Source organism: Ammodytes marinus (genome assembly GCF_949987685.1).
Source record: "Ammodytes marinus genome assembly, chromosome: 11".
Taxonomy (NCBI): Eukaryota; Metazoa; Chordata; class Actinopteri; order Uranoscopiformes; family Ammodytidae; genus Ammodytes; species Ammodytes marinus.
In genome coordinates this window covers 25,088,481-25,108,441 of record NC_137215.1, presented here as the reverse complement: position 1 = coordinate 25,108,441, position 19,961 = coordinate 25,088,481, and the positions used below count along the sequence as shown (strand labels likewise).

Genomic DNA, 19,961 nt, shown 5'->3' with positions numbered 1-19,961 from the left:
CTATCTCCCTCTCTCTCTCCCTCCCTCTCTCTCTCCCTCCCTCCCTCTCTCTCTCTTCTCTGTCGGCAGTCATGGCCGCCCTGCCTTCCTACTATCTCTGCCCCGCGATGCACTCAGAGGGAGGAATGCTGCTCAGCCATGCGTCACATGCACATAGCTTGTGTGGCATGCTGCACCTTCAGATAACACATTCATTATTAGGGGGCCAAGGCAGTGGCACACAGTAAAACAAACTATTCTTATCGCTACCTACTCCGCGTACCCTTTTTTCTTTTCTTTTGACAAACCAAACAAACACTGGACAATAATGTCGAGACAGAGGCGGCGGCAATAATAGTAATCACCTCTGCGTGGAAATTAAAGGTGGTGTACATTACAGCACACCAGGGGATAGGTGCACGCGTAGCATAAACAAACACATTGCAGATTTGTTATTAGTGTGATCCAGGGCTTTTTCATTAGATGATTTATTCATGCAGAGACAGTTTCTAGCTGAGCGTGCCTGCACTTTGTCAGCAGCAGCACTGCCTAGTAGAGTTGGAGACTCACGCCTTAAGAGCAGCAGAATTCTGTGCCAGTTGTTGAGGGAGTGGAGAGAGTTATATTCATCCATTCTGCCCACCCGGATTGTGTCAGAGCCAAGGATGAAAGTATGTACAGCGATAATCAAGCAAAAGGAGTCGTCATAATGCCGTTATCCAGCAGTTGCATTACACACAAGAAGTCACAAGTTCATCATCAATGGAGCAGCGTCGTGTGACCTTTCAGCTTTCAAGGAACAAAACTACAGCTTGGCTCCATTCCACTCACATCAGCCATTGCTTTGAGGCCCAGAAGTAGTATAAATCTAGCTTTTGAACATAGCATTTAGCAGCTACAGAGTCCAAAAAGACGAAAAAAAATAGCTAAAAGAAGTGCATGTGTCTCAGGTGACCAGAAACATAACTATTCCAAATTAATTATACAGTATGTTGTTCCATCTGCGTGATGCTTAAATAGGCCACCGTTTGCTAACATTCTTGTTTGTTTGTATATTAACCTTATTATGTAGAATTATGTCACTGTTGTCTTTACAGCTTTGCTGCAGCAATACATGTTTGTAACGATGTCAATGAAAAAACCTGCCAATCAAAACATTGGGTTTAGATGCTGGTTTAACCTTCAGAAAACATTTGATCTTTTCCAACTGACTACACACATTGATCAACCTGTCTGGACACTGAGAGAAACCACCTTTGGTGGATGGGATTCTGAACTGCTGTAGGCTACATAATGAGGCATTGGATTGTCTTTTTAAATATTGTTTTAACATATTCATATCAAGTATATGACGTTTTTCTGTATGTGACAGCCATCAGGAAAAAAAAGATATCCTGGCACATCTGCTTGGCGATTTAAACCCCCTACCCCCCCACCACTCTGTTTTCTTTCAGTTGCAAACACTTAAAGGCCTGAAAAGGTTCAAGAGCCGGGCTCATGATTATGGAGACAAAGGAGCGCACACTTCCACCCCGGAGAGGAAAGACAATCTTATTAACGCAGGGCTTTGCATGCAGCCTCCGGAGGACTGGGCATGCGTACGAGGAAGAAGACGCAATGAGAGAGATTTGTACGTGTGTGTGTGTGTGTGTGTGTGTGTGATGAGCAGCCATTCTGCCTGTGGTCAAGGCACCAAGCCCCTAGTAATCTCTGTCTCTCTCAACCCCCCAGCCCCCTCACTCCCTTCCCCATCTCAGTGATCCCCCACAGTCCAGCGCTGATCTCTGACATACGCCTCATACTGACGACTTAACACCCTGCAGCTCCCACAGCCGGCCTGGACCACAGGCACGGCCACACACCCCATCTTTCACTGTCAATCAAGCCCAACCCCCTACGATACACCAATACGCACGTAGCCTCACGATGCAATGAATGTGCATGCACACAATTGGGATTATTTGCTTTTCTTTAACGTGCATGTGCAAACTGATGAGCAAACCCCTCAAACATATGCACACTCGTTTCCTAAAGGTTTTACCGGATCCAAGATAAAAAAAAAATATATTTTTTCCCCACCAGTGTTTAAACTTAGATAATCATAACCTGCACTGAGGATGAGAGTGGAACTGTAAACCCAAATCCACGACATTATTTAATGTAATTTGGGGAGTTAGTTGCATGATAGTAAGCATCAACAGTACGTTTAGATGAGGAGGACTATGCTCTGGTTCTTATTACGCAATAGGCTAAGTCATTTTGAACCAATCACGGCAGTTCTCTGCCAGAACGTTCTATATATATATATCATGTTGCCATGGGGACCGTTTGATATGCCCACGCCCACACAGACAGTAAAAAAGCAGTTTTTTTTAACGAAGTCTTATAATATTGATGAACATTTATTTTCAATCGGATTTTTGTAAAAGCTTATTAAGACACCCAACTTTGAAAACATCATGTCAGACCTGGTTTCCGGAGGCTTTAACAGTCTCCAGAGAAAATGTTCGGGGCGGTATCCACAAAGCTTACACAACACACATTACACATTATCTTTTACATCTGTAGTAATGTTTCCTTGTCAAGAGATGAGAGGGGGATTCAAGTGAGATATAAGATTGGAATAATACAGTTTAAAGGTCACCAGAACATCTGGTGTCAGGACTGGTCACACTGCCAGCCCAAACATCGACTTCACTCCTCAGAGAAGGGCTTAATGAGATCCGGTCAACAACCCAGGAAGCAGCGTAGCGTATCAGTGGGGCCCGGAGTAAATCTGTGCTTTTGGCAGCTTTGGACAGGAGGTGACCGGGCTAACTCAGCGGTGCAGCTGGGCCCCAGTCAAGGACGTCAAATTAAGGGCTAACCCCAGGGGCAGCATGCTGAGAAAATGTGACCACGCACCAGAACCATGACGGAGGCAGGCCGCTGGAATTCATGAAGAATGTGAGGCTGCACAAACACATCCATAATCTAAAAAAACTGGTGTTGGACAAATGCCATTATTAGTTGAGCTGAGTCCAAGGGCGGACTAGGAAAAATATTTGTCCCAGGCATGTTGGTCCTTGACTGGCCCAATTTCAGAACCACAACAGTGGCATCAGTGCACTTTTCTCAGCCGTCCTGTTAAGAGCCCTCCTCACACACTGGGTCGGTCACGGTGGCAGACATTGTAGCTGGATTTCTGCTGCTAGAAATGGGTAGATTAGATACTCTACTGCTGCTATCACTCGCAAAAACATTCCATATTTCAATGCACTAACCTCTCGATCTTTACATTTTTTTGGCAACACCTTTTTCTTTTCTTTACTGTTTTCCCTAATTTTGCCTGTCTATCAGGTAGGCTCGATATTGAATTTGAATGTATATATACACAGTTCATAACCCATGTACTGATAGGCCATTTCACATGGGGAGGGACATTCTAGCTTGCGAATGGTGTTTTTAGGTTGTGATTGTTAGGTTGCTGTTTGGTTGCAATCTCCAGCCCACTCTACTAAAGTGGACCAGCCCATTGGAAATAGACGTTTATTGTTTTATCTTTCATTTCTGCCTTGCAGCGGCCCCTCTGGCATTTACCAGAACTGCCAGTCCGCCCATGGCTGAGTCCCAGCTAAATGTCGCCAACGAGACAAACCCTCAAACAGAGAAGCCATTGCTTGTTCATTGACATTGTGCTGAACTAAAATGGCCTCCCATTGTCAAAGAACCGGTTCTGTCTCCCTTTCTCCCTTAGCCTGTACAACAAGAACCTTGAGAGACTTCAGCCAGCAGTCAGAGGGTCAAACAAAGAGGCGGCCGGTCCACAAGTGCTGTACCCTTGTGTCCCCTTTATGTGCGGGTCACATTCACTCTCATCACCACATCCGACACTAAGGGTGATGACTAGCCAGCAGAGGAATTTGGCGTGCAGTGTGACACACCGGGAGGCTGAGCAGGTATCCTTTTACCCACAATCCTCCAGCTGCTGACAGACGCATTGGGGCAACATCACGCTTCTATTAAATGACATTTTAAAGTTTAATCCGCTGCAATGGCCGACTGTTAGCGGACAAGGTGGGGGGGGGGGGGGGGGGGTCATTGTTTAAGAGGGTAATGGTGCTGGCGCCGTGGGCAATGTGTGTGGAAGCGCACCAAGAGCGCTCGGAGGGCCATCAGGTGAGCCCGAGTGATTGATGGAAACGAGCGCGCCGCCGGCCAAGTGCTGCAGAGTCATTAGGCCCGCTGCTCCCACAATGTCAACCTCATAAGAAAGAGCATCGCAGCGTGTCCAAAAATGAGGCTGATTCTGGCGAGACAACAATGTGAGAATAATTCAACACTTCATTAAGCAGGGATATCTGGGCTGCTTCTGGCAGAAGACTATAGGCTACATTGTGTGTTTGATCTTTTTGCCCTTGTGATATAATATTCACAGCAGTATGAAATTGTATACAGTAGGATAAACTTTCTAATGGATTAGTTTCACAGTTTGGGAAGTGCAGTTTTATGATTTTTTTGATGAGGCTTAAAGGTCACCTAATATGAATAATGCACTTTTTCTCCACCTTTCCGAGAAACTGTGTTCGAAACCCCAGTCAGATTTCCTCCTCTTATGACATCATAAAGGGAGAAGCCACACCCCGTCAGTACGGACCTAATTTAGCACTACCTCCTCCTGTGATAAGCACATCCCCAGATACCCCTGAATCTAACTGGCAGTAAGTTTCAAACAGTTTTTCAAGGCAGTTATACCCAATCAGAGCAGACTGGGCGTTTTGGAAGGCGGGGGATAAAGAGACTCTGAAATTGAGCGTTTCTGACAGAGGCTGAAAATAGGTGATTCAGCAATGGCACTGTAAGACTTTTTTTTATACAGTCTGAACTGTTTCTAGTAGAAACTAAAATTATTATTTGGAACCTGAAAATTAGGCAAATATTTGACCTTTTTAATGAGATTAATACCACTCGTGATATATCTGTTAACACGCTAGAGCCAAAAGACTGTTAGCTTAGAGGTAGTCCGGCAAATAACCCCACAAGCTAAGCTAAGCTAACTGGCTGCTGGATGTAGATTCATATTTAGCGTAAATGAGAGGATTGCCTCTATGCAAAATAATTGCCTTAGCCATAAACATCAGCTATTAACCACAGCTATGAAGTAAGTCTTTTGAAATGACTGCAAAACGCATATTTTCCCTCGACTGCGAAATCCTTGGAAGGGTGCTCAAATCACGTCTGAATATAATGCTTTAAATACAGGACATGCTTGTTTGCCAAAGTGTTTCCGAGCACATACTGTATTCATCCCTTGGCTCTGGGCGATTTCCTTTTCAATGCATTCTTTTGTCAACATGCGCATTGAACTCTGGCTGGAACACATTTGCCCCTCGGGAATGAACTCTGTATATACGTCTACTGTACCGCTCAATTTATTTATAAATGAGATTACGGAACCACATCTGATCCTCCAACACACCCCTCGCCCGTCCATGACTCCCCGGCCTTGTTTGGACATCACAATGATGGTTTATGGTTTCCTTCTTGGCGCCCTGCACCGGCAACAACCCAACCCCTGGCCTCCGTATGCCCCTGTGGTATGGCATCAACACACACAAGCACTCGCGCACGCCATAGTGACCTGAATACCAGGCCCACACACACACACACACACACACACACACACACACACACACACACACACACAAACACACACACACACACACACACACACACACACACACACACACACACAATACTTACAGTAGCCAACACTTTTGATTGTCAGTTCTATTATTGTTATTGACCACTCATCGATCCATAATGGCGTGCTGCTTAGTTCATGATGCTTTGTATTGTATGGATGTTGTTTGTGTGTATCTGAGGCAACCATTAATGGAAAGTATAAGTGCACATTTGATACTCCCCACCACCCTACCCCTCATATCAGCCACACAGACAGCCTTGTGATGCCCAGGTGCGGAAGTGAGAGTGTAACCAGAGAGACATGCCTGGGTGCTCGCACTGCACCAAACAATAAGTCCTTCTTTTTAATCTGGTCATTGATCTTAAGTGTATGTACTGTATATGTGTCCGTTTGAGTGTCAGCCCAGTGAATAGACCCTCATCTGTCTGTTGTCATTCTGAAAGGCTTTGCAGCAGGCCGCTCTCTCCATTAATCTGTCTCCTTTTACAAGAGCAGTCCTGACCACGGCGCGTGTGTGTGTGTGTGTGTGTGAGAGAGCATGTATTTGAGCATGTGTACTATAACCGCACAATATGTTCATGGGCCTCTCATTGCCAGTGTGTATGTGTGTGTGTGTGTGTGTGTGTTTGTGTGTGTGTGAAGCAACATGTAATATTTCACTCCGTACCCACAGGGATTAGACCATTCATCTCCCGAAGCCCCTGTGTAGGTGTCACACATGGTGCTAATGAGGAGAGGGTGGAACAAGGGAGAGCCGGCATGCGATGTGGGGGAAAAAGTAAAAATAGATTTTTTTTTCGGATGGCAGAAAAGAAGCGACAGTTATCGATAACTGTGTGAAAAAGAAAAAATCGAAGTATTGACAGAAAGAGGGATTTTCATGCCGGGAGCAATGAGAACGTGGGCGAATGTGGAGTCGAAAAATAAAGAGAGAGAAGGCAGGGGTTAGTGCTTGTAGCCCTGCAGGGAGGGTTAAGTAATGCTGGGTTTTGCTGAGAGCAAAGGCAGAGACTCTTCCCATAACACTAATCAATTTACACCGGCCTGAGACATTGATTATAGCAGGCTCATACCTCACATGGTAACAGCTGACATCAAACTGACACTGGCAAGCCTGTAAAACCACACAATGGGAGCATTATCTGCCTCTCGGTGTGTGTGTGTGTGTGTGTGTGTGTGTGCGTGTGTGTGTGTTGCTCAGCAGACCAGATATCTTTCTGCTTCCCCAGTTACTCAAACATGGGGATGGCTGCTAGGCAACCAAGCCAGATCACATCACATCAGGCAAGCCGGGAGAGAGAGAGAGAGAGAGAGAGAGAGAGAGAGAGAGAGAGAGAAAGATGGAGAGAGAGAGAGGAGGAGGAGGAGGAGGAGGAGGAGGGAGTTAGGAGGCAGAAAACTGTGCTGGCAGTATTACATAAGCTGGCAGCCCATGCAGTCCCACTGCTCACATTAATGTGGTTAGGCACTCGGAAGTGATGTCCATTAGTCACAAGTGACAAGGCAGGTGAAGACGTGGCATCCAGCAGTGATTTTGTTTTAAAGCCGTTGTTGTTTATAATGGAGGACATTGAGAACAGATGAGTCAAAAAAAAGAAAACAACAAAAACACGCACATTATGAGTGGATGAGTAGCCTACTGTACCGTTACAAACAGAACAAACAGCACGGAGACTGGGGACACCCCAGAGGGATGGTTTAAAACAAACACACATGGATGGAGATACACAATGTAAAGACACACTGCATAGACACACACACACACACACACACACACACACACACACACACACACACACACACACACATGCGTTAAGATACATAATATTAAGGGGAACTGCACACACATGCATGCACATATTAACGTCATATTGAGGGATATGTGCACGCCCCTGCTAGAAAATGTACAGGCTCTTATTTGAAGATGAAACGGTGGGGGATGGGGGTTGTGTTTCTGTTCGTTCACATAAAAGCTGCGTCAATCAACATGGTCATCAAAAATACATCAAAGTCTCAAATGAAGATGAGGTGCAGCTGCTGTTCTGACTGACAGCCAACACACAATCTATGTACTGTATATCTGTATTTCAACATATATCACAAAAACAGACATTCTATCTCAAGATGCAGCCAGCACATCTCAACCATTAAAGTAACCCCCAATGATTAGGATTATTGCACATAGTACTCATCACTTTTAAGGGCTATTACTTTCTTACTTAATAGCTCCATAGGAGAAGTACATTGTTTCAGTAGCCTACTTACATTATAAAATGTTTCTCTAAATCCCTTTGTCACATCCTCTGCACAAACAGAATTGAAGTGTCACTGTTTTCATGAAAATATCAATCATCAAGAAGAACACAATGTGCTTTTCTGCAATGTTTCATTTGATAATGTACTCTAGGAACGATCATATACTGTATAGTATGTGCTTTGGTATTGAAAATACTTTGAATTTTGAGGATAACACCTACTCACTTTCTTGCTGAGAAGATGTGGAACCACTTTTACAAACCATGGCTGTTTGTTAAATATGAAGCTAGCTTAGCACAAAGACTGGCAAGGGGGCAAAACAGCTAGCCATACCTCTGACAGCAAGTTGTTGTTTTGGGTACAAGCCCATTTCTTAAAATAGTTATTATGAAGCTAATTGTCTTCTGGTTGTAGCCTCATGCATTAGACAGACACAGTGTTTGAGGCCATTCAGCAAAATGTAAAAAAAAAAAAAAAAAATCCACGCTGCTTTCCTTTATGCACCCTGTCCTCCCCAGGCGGCTCACAGCTCTCTGGGGATGATGGTGAAGGGCCGGATGGGGCAGGAGGCCTCCAGCTCCAGCGCGGTGAAGAAGCAGTCTGGAGCCTGGCTGGAGCCTCGTGACTGCAGGGCCTCCCCCAGACCGCTCCAGGCCTCGTGGGAGGTGCTGTGGACCTGGACCGCATCACGCAGCACCTTCTCCCCCAGGTGCACACGCCCAGTTCTCACCAGCAGACGGCCCTGGATGGACAGATGGGTGGACGGATGGGTGGGTGAGAAGGGGAAAAAAGAGTCAAAATTAGCCCGATCAAGTCATGTTCAATTTTCAGTCAAAAAAACGTGATGAAGAAGATCTGGTATTCCTCAAACATTCAGTTAAACAAGGCCTGAGGGATATCCCCTAAATATGGGACCCTTTTGAAAACTCTAACTAACATGCAGTTACTCAAATTGACACGGTAGTTAAGATGATTTTTTTTTTGTTCTTGGAGAATTGCTATTCTGGGAATAGAAGTAATTAAACAGACAGGTTTAAATGGAACAAAATGTGATTTTAGTTTTTAGCTTTTGGAGGAAATCCACCGAAATGGTTGTGTTTAGACTGAATGAACCCCCCCATTTCTAAAGTAAGTTACAGCCGCTAAAGGGTGAACTATGGCATGCTCTTGTTTTCACAATTCAGAACGGTGATATTCAGACTCAACATCAACATCCATCTTTTTTTCATCTCAAATATCTACCATTAAAACACTGTCCATGGCACGCTAAGATCAAGTAAGCAGATGGTGGCTTTTTTTTTTTGCTTTTTTTACAAAACAAAAATCCAAATCTTGGATTATAATGCCTGCTGTCCTGTGGACTAGTTTAGCACAAGAGAGAGAGAAAAAAAAAGAATAACACAACAGCAATCACAACCAAGTGTTTATAGAGTCGAATTCGACTAGGATTGTACAAGTGAAGGGATAAAAATCCACAAATCGTGCGATTAGGAGCAGCTGAAGGAGGAGTGGGGCACACAACAACACACAACAATGGAAGATCATGCTGGGTTGAACCTGCTTCGGTCAAACGGACCATTTACAGTATTTGTAAACAAGAAATATTCACTTGACATCACTGCTTATGCTTTCCAACAGCATACCCTTAATCTTTATATTGCTAAACTGTGTATCGCCTGAAACAGACAAGTGGCTTCCTGCTGTTTGGGTTGTAATGTTAACCCTGTGTCCTTCATTTTCTATTCCAAATAACGTTTTGCTAACCTGGAGGCTTGTTTTTCAATCTGTCTGCACAGACTTGCCGCCCGGTCGGACTTATTTTTAGCAAAGTTGTCGCCTTCACAGATCTCAGCAATTAACTTGGTGAGAATGATACTCTCACACCCCATAGAGCCCAATCTCTATTAAAACACAACCCAAGGCACAATGACATACATTTTCCCATTCATTTTATTAGAATTACGCGACTGTCATGAGTGTCATCACTAGTGTTGGGCCAGCTACTTGAAAAATGTATCAGTTACTTACTACACATCACAGAGTCAGTCAAAAGCATTCATTACGTCCCTCAGTCTAACACTCAATAGCTTTCACACACTCTGTCAAGTCATGTAACTGGTGCAGAAATATAAAAACCAGACATTGTGGTTAGACAGGCAGCGATGTGTTACTGAACCTGAACAGCTAGCTTAACATTAACTATAGTGACACGTGGCTCTCTAGAAGTCCCACGCTTAAAATGAAAGCAGGGTTCACACACGGTCCATCTTTGAACCAAACCAAGCCATTCCTACATGAAAGCGCACCGGTGGTAATGTTAGCAAGCTGGCTAAGAAACTGGAAAACACTTCAATCAGACAACTTTGAAAATAGTTTGAGTTGCATTTCTAACCCTGTATAACTACCACCAGACTACCGCAAGCCCACAACCAAAATGTCCAAGTAACAGAGACTTACTGGGTTTAGTAAATCATTGTCATTATTTACACTTCTAGTAAGGCTACTAAAAAAGAGTAATTATCAATTTATTTTACATTATTTACTAATGCTAACTATAAGGACGGTCATCTATCTATCTATCTATCTATCTATCTATCTATCTATCTATCTATCTATCTATCTATCTATCTATCTATCTATCTATCTATCTATCTATCTATCTATCTATCTATCTATCTATCTATCTATCTATCTATCTATCTATCTATCTATCCATCCATCCATCCATCCAACCACTAAATATCATATAAAAGTGGTTGGTTTTCATAACTTTACACAGTGTTTTTGTCAACTTGCCCAAAAACATTCACAGTCACCCGTATGACCCTTCAGAGAAAATGTTATTCCAAAGTCTTCATCGCTGTGGCGTGCTGGGCGAGTGCTGCCCAGGGCTCTGCCAGAAAGAGTGCTGGGTATTGCATGCAATCTCCACACTTGCTGGTTTCATGCTGTATGAAAGTACAGTTTGAGTTCATACACACATTGGCTTTGAAGCCAATGTGTGTAATAAACAGAAGTGAGAAAGAATAGGACATTTGGGATGATTTCTGTTGCAGCCACGTTTAAAGGTCATGCAGAACCTTTGTGTGTGTGTGTGTGTGTGTGTGTGTGTGTGTGTGTGTGTGTGTGTGTGTGTGTGTGTGTGTGTGTGTGTGTGTTCTCTCTCTTTGGACATGCAGCTCAGTTGGGGTGCCGCGTGTTTGGAGAGCCAAGCAGCACAGGGCGTCACACAAATGACCAACAGCATGGAGTCAAATCTGCCCCCCCCCCCACCACCACGTACACACACACACTCACAAAAGCTAGAGTGTCACGGACACACTAAAGGTGACAACACTCTTGCACAATAGCATCCCCTCCCTTACATGGAGTATCACCCACACACACACACACACACACACACACACACACACACACACACACACACACACACACACACACACACACACACACACACACACACACACACACACACACACACACACACACACACACACACACACACACACACACACACACACACACACACACACACACACACACACAGTGGGCTGGCCTGAGGTCAGACAGACGAGCCTTGTTATGCAGTCTCTGCTCACAAGCTCCAGATTAATTGGGCTGAAATTCACATCTCTGTCTAGGGGCTCTAATGCAACTTTCAATAGAAACACACACACACACACACACACACACACACACACACACACACACACACACACACACACACACACACACACACACACTCTCTTTCCAATCCTACATTCTCCTTTTTCTCACTGCTGCTGTGAGGAAAACAAGAGGCAGATCGAAACGGTTGGGTGCGGGGAAAAACACAGGAGGTACAAAGAGGGTTACAGGCTTATGTGCTCGATATGTGTGATGTATTCCTTGCCGATGGTTTGGCCACTATCTAGCTTCTTAGTGTCTGTGCTCTTGTCTTCACACTCGCGGGGGTTAAATTGTTCCAGTGTTTCTACAATAAACACAGTCGGCTGCTGGGCTAACACACACACACGCACCCTTCCAAAATGTCCACACAATAAGGAATGTCCTTAGAGCGTGGGTCGTATCACACAAGTATATATTATAAAGACACGCACGCACACACTCACACACACCCTTCCAATTGTGCCACACGTCAGTTATGCTGGTAACCATGGAGCAGTTGAACCTTCTGGGCCAGTGGCTCAATCAAATAAACACTACTGTGTATACTGTACCCTGATATAAACACAGGAGAAGGCCCAACACGACAGGCTGACAGGAAAGCACACACACACTGCATTGGCCAATAGTGACAGCCAAGTTAGTCGGTTATAACAACTTACTCTTTATATGCTACGCTATAGGCTATGGCACGATTTCAGCTAGATACCTAAACCCCTAGACAGGAATTTAACTTTGATCAGCTTATCCCATTCTTGCAAAGAAAGCATAATTGTCTATATGGCGAACTCCTGCTTTAAGTTGGAGACAAAACATTTCAGAGAAGGATAAACAGGACATATATGAGAACCTTTCTAATTTGCATTACAACAGAAAAATGGAGGACACAATAAGGAGCAAAATATCTGTGGGCGAATAGCAAGTGGACAAATGTGTGCTCAGAAACAAAACAGAGAGGTTGCTATCAAGTGTTCCTGGCATTGCACTGATAAAACTGGTATCTATTGGTTTTCGCTTTAATTACGTCCAGCCATCTGTGCCCGGTTTTACCTCAGCCTGTTCCCATCTAGCTTGGCAGCGCAGGTTTTTTGGTTGTTGTTGTTTTGCCACTAAAAGCTCAACTGAACCGAGCTGAGTGAGTGAGTGAGTGGGCATTGGAGTTTTTCATCCGTCTTTCAAGCTTAATCTGAGAAAAAAAAACTCTGGAATAGCAGCAGACAGAACACACCATTTCCATCCAATTCATTTCCATCATTGATTTGATGATGGAACTGATTAGCATTGGCTAAATGAGTTTTAGTCCTTTGGTGTCAGCTGGTATTATTCATATTCCATTCCGTGCAAAGGTATAAAGAGGGTACTTTGCAATATTCCAACGAGTATCAACTATACAGTACAGCTAAGCAGCCACCTCAGAGACTTATTCGTGGCAATAATATTTATTGGCACAACTTCTTTATTACCAAAAACTTTTAGTGCCTCAAGCGTCAATATACACTTTTCATCCCCCTCATAGTTTGCATAGAAATACCGGGATGCAAATCCAGCTATTGTGCAAAGCAACAAACTGACTGGAAGCTACAGTACAGTCTTTAAACAAATGTGTGGTTGGATTTGGATCAGACTGCTGGTAAGTTAGATACATACTTACATGCCATTACCACAAAAGAAAATAAATGAGCGTCTTTCTAGGCAGTGTGGAGACAGCTGGACTCTAAATTTAGACCTGCAATCTGCTGTTGTCAGCCACGCTACATGCCTACAGAGCTGACCAGTTGTGACTGACCACACCAACCGGAAAATAAGAATAAAGTTATGAAGTCATAAACAGTTAAGGCTAAGGCAATTGTTCTGTGGTTTAAGTGTAGGGATGGTGAAGTGTTCAGGTCCATAATAATGCAATATGACAGCCAGGAGGGGAAAGTCATGTCATCCAACTTGTAATACCAAGTCTGCTGTAGGCCTACGTCCACTACACACATACACACACACTTACATATAAGTGTGACAGTGTATCCCAGTGCCCCGCCATTGAACCAGGAGGAGAACCTTTTCTTGACCCATTAATCCCATCAGTGGTTAAGCAGGCTGGGAGAGGTGAGCAGAGCAAAGGATACTGTATTTACCTCAGTCACATTGGCTTTAACTATGTTTACTTATTTACCACTTGGTATACAGTTTGCCTTACAGTGGCTATGAGCCAGCAGCCGATTAGCTTAGCTTAGCAACAGAACTGGAAACAGGGGAAACAGCTGGTTCGGCACCAGATACAATAACCATCGGTCTGTTGCTTTCATGTATATTCTGTTTTGGTTTGTTCCAACTCTGCATTATAGCGGTGTTGATGAGAGGGAATATTCAAAGTCTGTGTTTTTCATTGTATCTTTGAAGAAAGAAACCCTCCAAATGAAGTCCTCTGGGTTAGCAAGATGTTTGACTGAGTCATGACTGACCCACCGACCGCTCATATTGAGATTTAAGAAGTGGAAAACACTTTCCCAAAACCAGACACTATATGATACGATATTGACAATGCTGACCGTTACATTTTAAGCACCTCCACCATACTACGCACCTGAATGTCATGCCCAGGGCTAGAAGGCAACAACAACAACAAAAAGTGTTTAAATATGCTGCCCCTTCTGCCTGGAACCATGCTCACAACGACCTGAAGCTGTCAGAGATCAATTACCTCTGGGGAATTCAAAGCAATTAACATTTAGCTTCAATCAGATTTCTGTAAAAAAGTATTGAGAGACCCATCATTGATTTACTATGTTATACTGTAGCAGCTTTTAAAGGACAGAGAAGATCATTCTAATTGCATTGACGGAGAGAACTATCTTCTCTATAGCTTCATGGAAAGGTCTATTTTTTTATTCATTTTATCTGTCCTAGTTTATTTTATTTTTTTACTTTTAACTGTCCTCATTTTTAACTTCCCTATGCTTGTCCCTGATCTTGTATTGTATTTGAATTGGATGCTGAATGTGGTATTTGAGGATGGAATGTGTTGGTTTTGCTTATCTATTATTATTATTATTATTATTATTATTATTATTATTATTATTATTATTATTATTATTATTATTATTATTATTATTATTATTATTATTATTATTATTATTATTATTATTATTATTATTATTATTATTATTATTATTATCTATATAGCACTATCTATATAGCACTTTGTAAACCATTATTTTTAACAGTGCTACATACATAACTATATTATATTATTATTATTATTATTATTATCATAGCGCTGCTTCCTTGGCCAGGTCACTCTTGGAAAATAGATTGTAATCTCAATTTGTCTTTTATACCTGGTTAAAGGTGGAGTTAGTGATTCTGGAGAATGCTTGCTGTCAAAATCACTTTTTTTTTGTCAAAATCAGTGAATATCTCTTCACATTTTGCTACCTGTCTGTATTGTGTGTGCGTTAAAACAAATCCACTAAGGTCTAAAAATGGCTATGTTGCCCCTTTGTTTTCATACCCTTAAATACCAGTTCACAGATCCTAGGCTGTGTATTAACACCATATTTATTTCCAGTGAGCACAGTACGGATAGTAAGGAGATATTCACTCATTTTGACAAAAGTGATTTTGACAGAAAGCGTACTCCCAAATTGCTGACACCATCTTTACATAATTGATATTGATTGATTGACTGATGTACACACTCATATGGGAAGACAGCAACAGGAAGGTAGGGGGGAAATGAGAGAAATGGAGTGATGTAGGAGGCACAGAGTAAAGGAAATAGAAGGACGGAATCAAGGAAGGAAGGAAGGGAGTGTGAGCGAGTGAGTGAGAAAGAGCTAAACTGGGAGCTATGACTAGATAGAGAGAGGGGGATGGAGAGAGAAAAAAGGGAGAGGTGTCGAAGAAATAGGAAAAAATAAGATAGCCCAGATGAGCCATACATACAGTAGCAACGGAGAAACCAGCCAACTCCCAAACCGCTCTCTGTTTGCCCCCCTCCCTTCCTCTCTCTCTCTCTCTCTCTCTCTCTCACACACACTCCATCTCTCTCTCTCTTTCTCATTGGTTATCAGAGGTCTTACTCAATAGAATATATTTCCCTGGTTGCTAGGCAATCCCATAAAGCGGCGAGAACGTGCAAAGTGTTATAAATAAGGTATTTGCATTATCTAATCAGCTGACAACCACCCCCATCCACCCAGGGAGGAGAGAGTCAGAAAGAACGAGTGTGTGAGAGAGTGAGGGAGGGAGAGAGAGAGAGAGAGAGAGAGAGATGGGGGGCATTTGATAATTGGAACGCGATTAATTCAATGAGCACAAGTCCTCGTCCTTGGGAGTATGCATGCAATATGTGAAGCAGTGTATGAATATGCTTCTGTCGGAGAGGAGGAAAAAGCAAAGTGTGCAAACGTGTGTGTGTGTGTGTGTGCGTGTGTGTGTGTGTGTGTGTGTGTGTGACTCAGAGAAGGCTCAAACACATAACAGGAGGGATTTGATGTGGTGGATGCTGGGAGTGGGTCAGATTCATTTCATTCCATTGCCGTAAGCAAGGCTGGGCCGTGTTTCAGTATCAGCTACCCATGAGAAAGCACACACACACACACACACACACACACACACACACACACACACACACACACACACACACACACACACACACACACACACACACACACACACACACACACACACACACACACACACACACACACACACACACACACACATAAAGCAAACACTTAGCATAATGAGGTGAGCAGCACAGATTGACAAATGTGTTAAAGTGGAAATTGCTAATACTATGATGGATCAACAAAATGCATGCCTAGACTTAGCCTGAGGAATGTGATGACCATGACATTGAACTGGGAGAAACACACACACACACACACACACACACACACACACACACACACACACACACACACACACACACACACACACACACACACACACACACACACACAGCGTACCATAGTTCTATACTGGTTTCCCTCACTACCACACCCTCATCCATCCAAAAATACTCTTAAACCAGCAGCTGACCAAAGCTGTGAGTCACTGTCAGATCACTGCTTTTCTCCCTCTCTATCACACACACACACACGCACACACACACACACACACGCACACACGCACACACACACACACACACACACACACACACACACACACACACACACACAGTGTTGAATAAGGTCAGTTATTAGGGACCACAGTGCTTCCTTATGGCTTTCATTTATTGGTTTCCCTGACTCACATTTCCCTCTCCTGCCCATCTTCTGTGGAGAGAATTACGACTTCCCTCCACTCTGGATGGCATGGGTGAAGCTGTGCTATGCTGTCGTCAAGCTGGTGCAGTGTTCTGCTCTTATAGATTTAATGTCAGAAATGCTTTACAATATACATGAAATTTGTTTTTCAAAAAGGCCCACAGTAATAATGCCATGGCCCATATAGCCACCAGGTGATGATCTTAGCTTAGCATACAGACTGGAAACAGGGGAAAGCAGCTAATCTGGTCCTCTTCAAAGTTTAAAAATACACCTTACTTACACGTCAAAAGCTAACTGATTGTTCAGAGTAACACATATTGTCCTTTTTTACTTTCTGTTTGTGTATGAGAGAGCTAAGCTGTTCTCCCATGCTTCTAGTTTTCACCACGGGTTGGATTCGAAACCGAGTCTGCTGCAAAGAGGACTGAGCCTCATGGGGGGGGGGGGGGGGGGGGGGGGGGCGCTCTAACCACTACAAGACCAGTGCCCCAAAGTGATAATATTTTAATCCAACTCTCAGCTAGAAAGCTAATTAGCATTATTCCCTTGACTATTCTTTTTGACTAGAAATTGTGTTCTCGGGTTAAAAATGAACAGTAGCATAGTAGACGTCGACATGTTCAGGACTCAGGGTTGCAGTAGGCTAGGCTCCTGCTCTCTCCATGTATCTCCTGTCTCTATCTTCACTGTAATCTGTGCAACAAATGAAAAATACTCAAATAATAATTTGAATGAAATGTCTATTATTCTTAAACTCTACAGGTTTCACATTGACGACACAACAGATGCTGTGTCCATAAATAATAGTCCTCAAAGAAAAATCCCAAGAATTTCATTGCAAAGCCAAGGCAGCAGAACATCTCCTTGTATCTGTTGCCCTAATAAAAAAAGATCTTAGCGACATTCAGGAAAAGTACAGTATGTACTTTTGCAGAATAATAACTCAAGTGTAAAGATATCTTCCAAGAATATCATCAGAATTCCCCTTAAGGCAGAGCAGAATAAATGGGCCACCGGCACGCTAAGTGTCCACGGCAGATTCAGTATAAAAATAAATGCAGGAAGCCAGAGCCACAGAGTAGCGGCAACTGTAAACTGTATTCTAACAGGCTGATGCAATCCAGAATATATGGGCAGCGCTCCAAGTAAAATGTCCCACACAGTGTCCCATTTAGCCTCCATCATTGTGTACAGATGCACCTATTTATCTCACAGCTCCATTAGCATGTCTAATATATAATCCACAACATTAAGTCTTCCATATGGCAGCGTTTTTTTTATGGGCCTATAAGTCTCTATGACAACATGTGTCTTAATCCAAATGCATATTTTAGTGTCTACTCAAAGCATTGAAAAAATAGTCCCTATGTGCGGCAAATCCATGCAAAAAGGCAAAAACACATGCACATGCGCACACACGCTCACACTTTGAGACTGAGAACACATCTGCCCTGTAAGAGACCCAGAGTATAGGACCCTGCCAGCTGGCTCCCATTCAACTTTTCACCCCCTGGGATTGGTTCTCCCACAGGCCAAATATGGAAGAGACGCGTACCTCTGTCTACCCCAATGGGACTGCACTGCACCACACACACGTAAACACGTTTGTATGGCACACGCACACACACACACACACACACACACACACACACACACACACACACACACACACACACACACACACACACACACACACACACACACACGTTTGTACAGCCATACTTGTGAGGACATTATTTGACGTAATGCATTCCCAAACCCATACCCTAACCCTAACTATCAAAACTAATTGACTAACCCCAACCCTTACACTAACCCTTACCTAAACCTAATTTATACCTGAACCTTAAAACCTAAAACAGACCTCTAAAGGCCTATCCCGAAGTGAGAACCGGCCAAAATGTCCTCAATTTCCACAAATGTCTTCACTCAAATTGGTTCACAAAAACATGGTAGTACAAGAACACACACACACACACACACACCAACACTAAAGTGCACAGTAGGAGCAAAAGCATTAGCCTTATGTGGTAATAAGGTGGCCAGAGCTTCAGTCAAAAGCGTGTGTGTGTGTGCGCGCTTGTATTTGTGTGCATGTGTGTGTGTGTGCGTGCGTACGTGCGTGTGTGTGTGTGGGTGTGAGCGCGTGCTGGGCGGGGTGATCCTTGGATTTGAAGGATATCCCTCTCCGGTCCCTTCCCCATGACAACAGAGACAGTTCAAGGGTCGGAGCTCTGGCTATGGTTAATCCAGTGGATCACATGAAAGACAGACTGGGAGAGAGACTGAGAGAGGGAGTGGGTGGAAGTGGGCGAGAGAGGATCTTTATAGCGCAGCAGAGAGAGAGAGAGAGAGAGGATCTGCTCGGATGAAAAAAGTGTGGGGGAGTGATCAGGAGAGCGAGAAGACGAATCTTTGAGCAGTATTTGTCATTTGTTGGTTCAGGACGACCAAAGTTTGTTTACTTCTGTTTTTTTTCTAAAATTTGAAGTTTGCCCACAACTAAAGAAAGAATGCATCCCATAATAGGACTGAAGCCTAATGCGATAATGAGGACACACCAACACAGAACAGCACTGCACAAGGGAATAAAAGGCATAATGATGAAGAGCAGTTGCCATTGCTACTCCCAGTTCATATTAGCTGCTGACCACAAGCTAGCCTAATCTTTTTTTTTTGATAATTATTTTTCATCTTACAGTTCTATATCTTATCAGAAAAGGACTTTGCGTATTACATTATACACAGGTGAGTATATTAACATACCATAAGCCTTTTGAAAAAAAAAATATAATTAAAATAAATAAGGGTTTTTTTCAGTTCTTAAAGAGCCCTGATTATGAGCTGCCATTGCTACAGACAGGCAGCAGGCTAATATTAGCAGTGAACATACCCGTAGCCTCGTTACATTTGTTGAATTCAACAACAAAAGCACAAATGTCATCTGCTGACACGTTGTCTTCTCAGAATGGGTCAACACTTACGACTACACGCAGTATGGTTGTGTATATATACCAGGTTAACCATGTGCACAGGCTTTAAAAGTGCACTCAAGTTCCGTCCGTCACCCATCAGACTTAATTCCCGAGTGTGTGTGTGTGTGTGTG

At 43.3% G+C, this 19,961-nt stretch overlaps 1 protein-coding gene across 1 annotated transcript in view; it reads right to left on the bottom strand.

The window, feature by feature from the left end:
- Nucleotides 1-8,444: 8,444 nt before the first annotated feature.
- Nucleotides 8,445-19,961, bottom strand: part of ttc7a (tetratricopeptide repeat domain 7A) — a gene marked incomplete at both ends in the record, with an annotated part of 51,117 nt that continues 39,600 nt past the window's right edge. Inside the window, one exon of the mRNA XM_080036535.1 lies at nucleotides 8,445-8,663. Coding sequence (XP_079892661.1) covers nucleotides 8,445-8,663 — 219 coding nt within the window. The remainder of the gene's footprint in view (nucleotides 8,664-19,961) is intronic.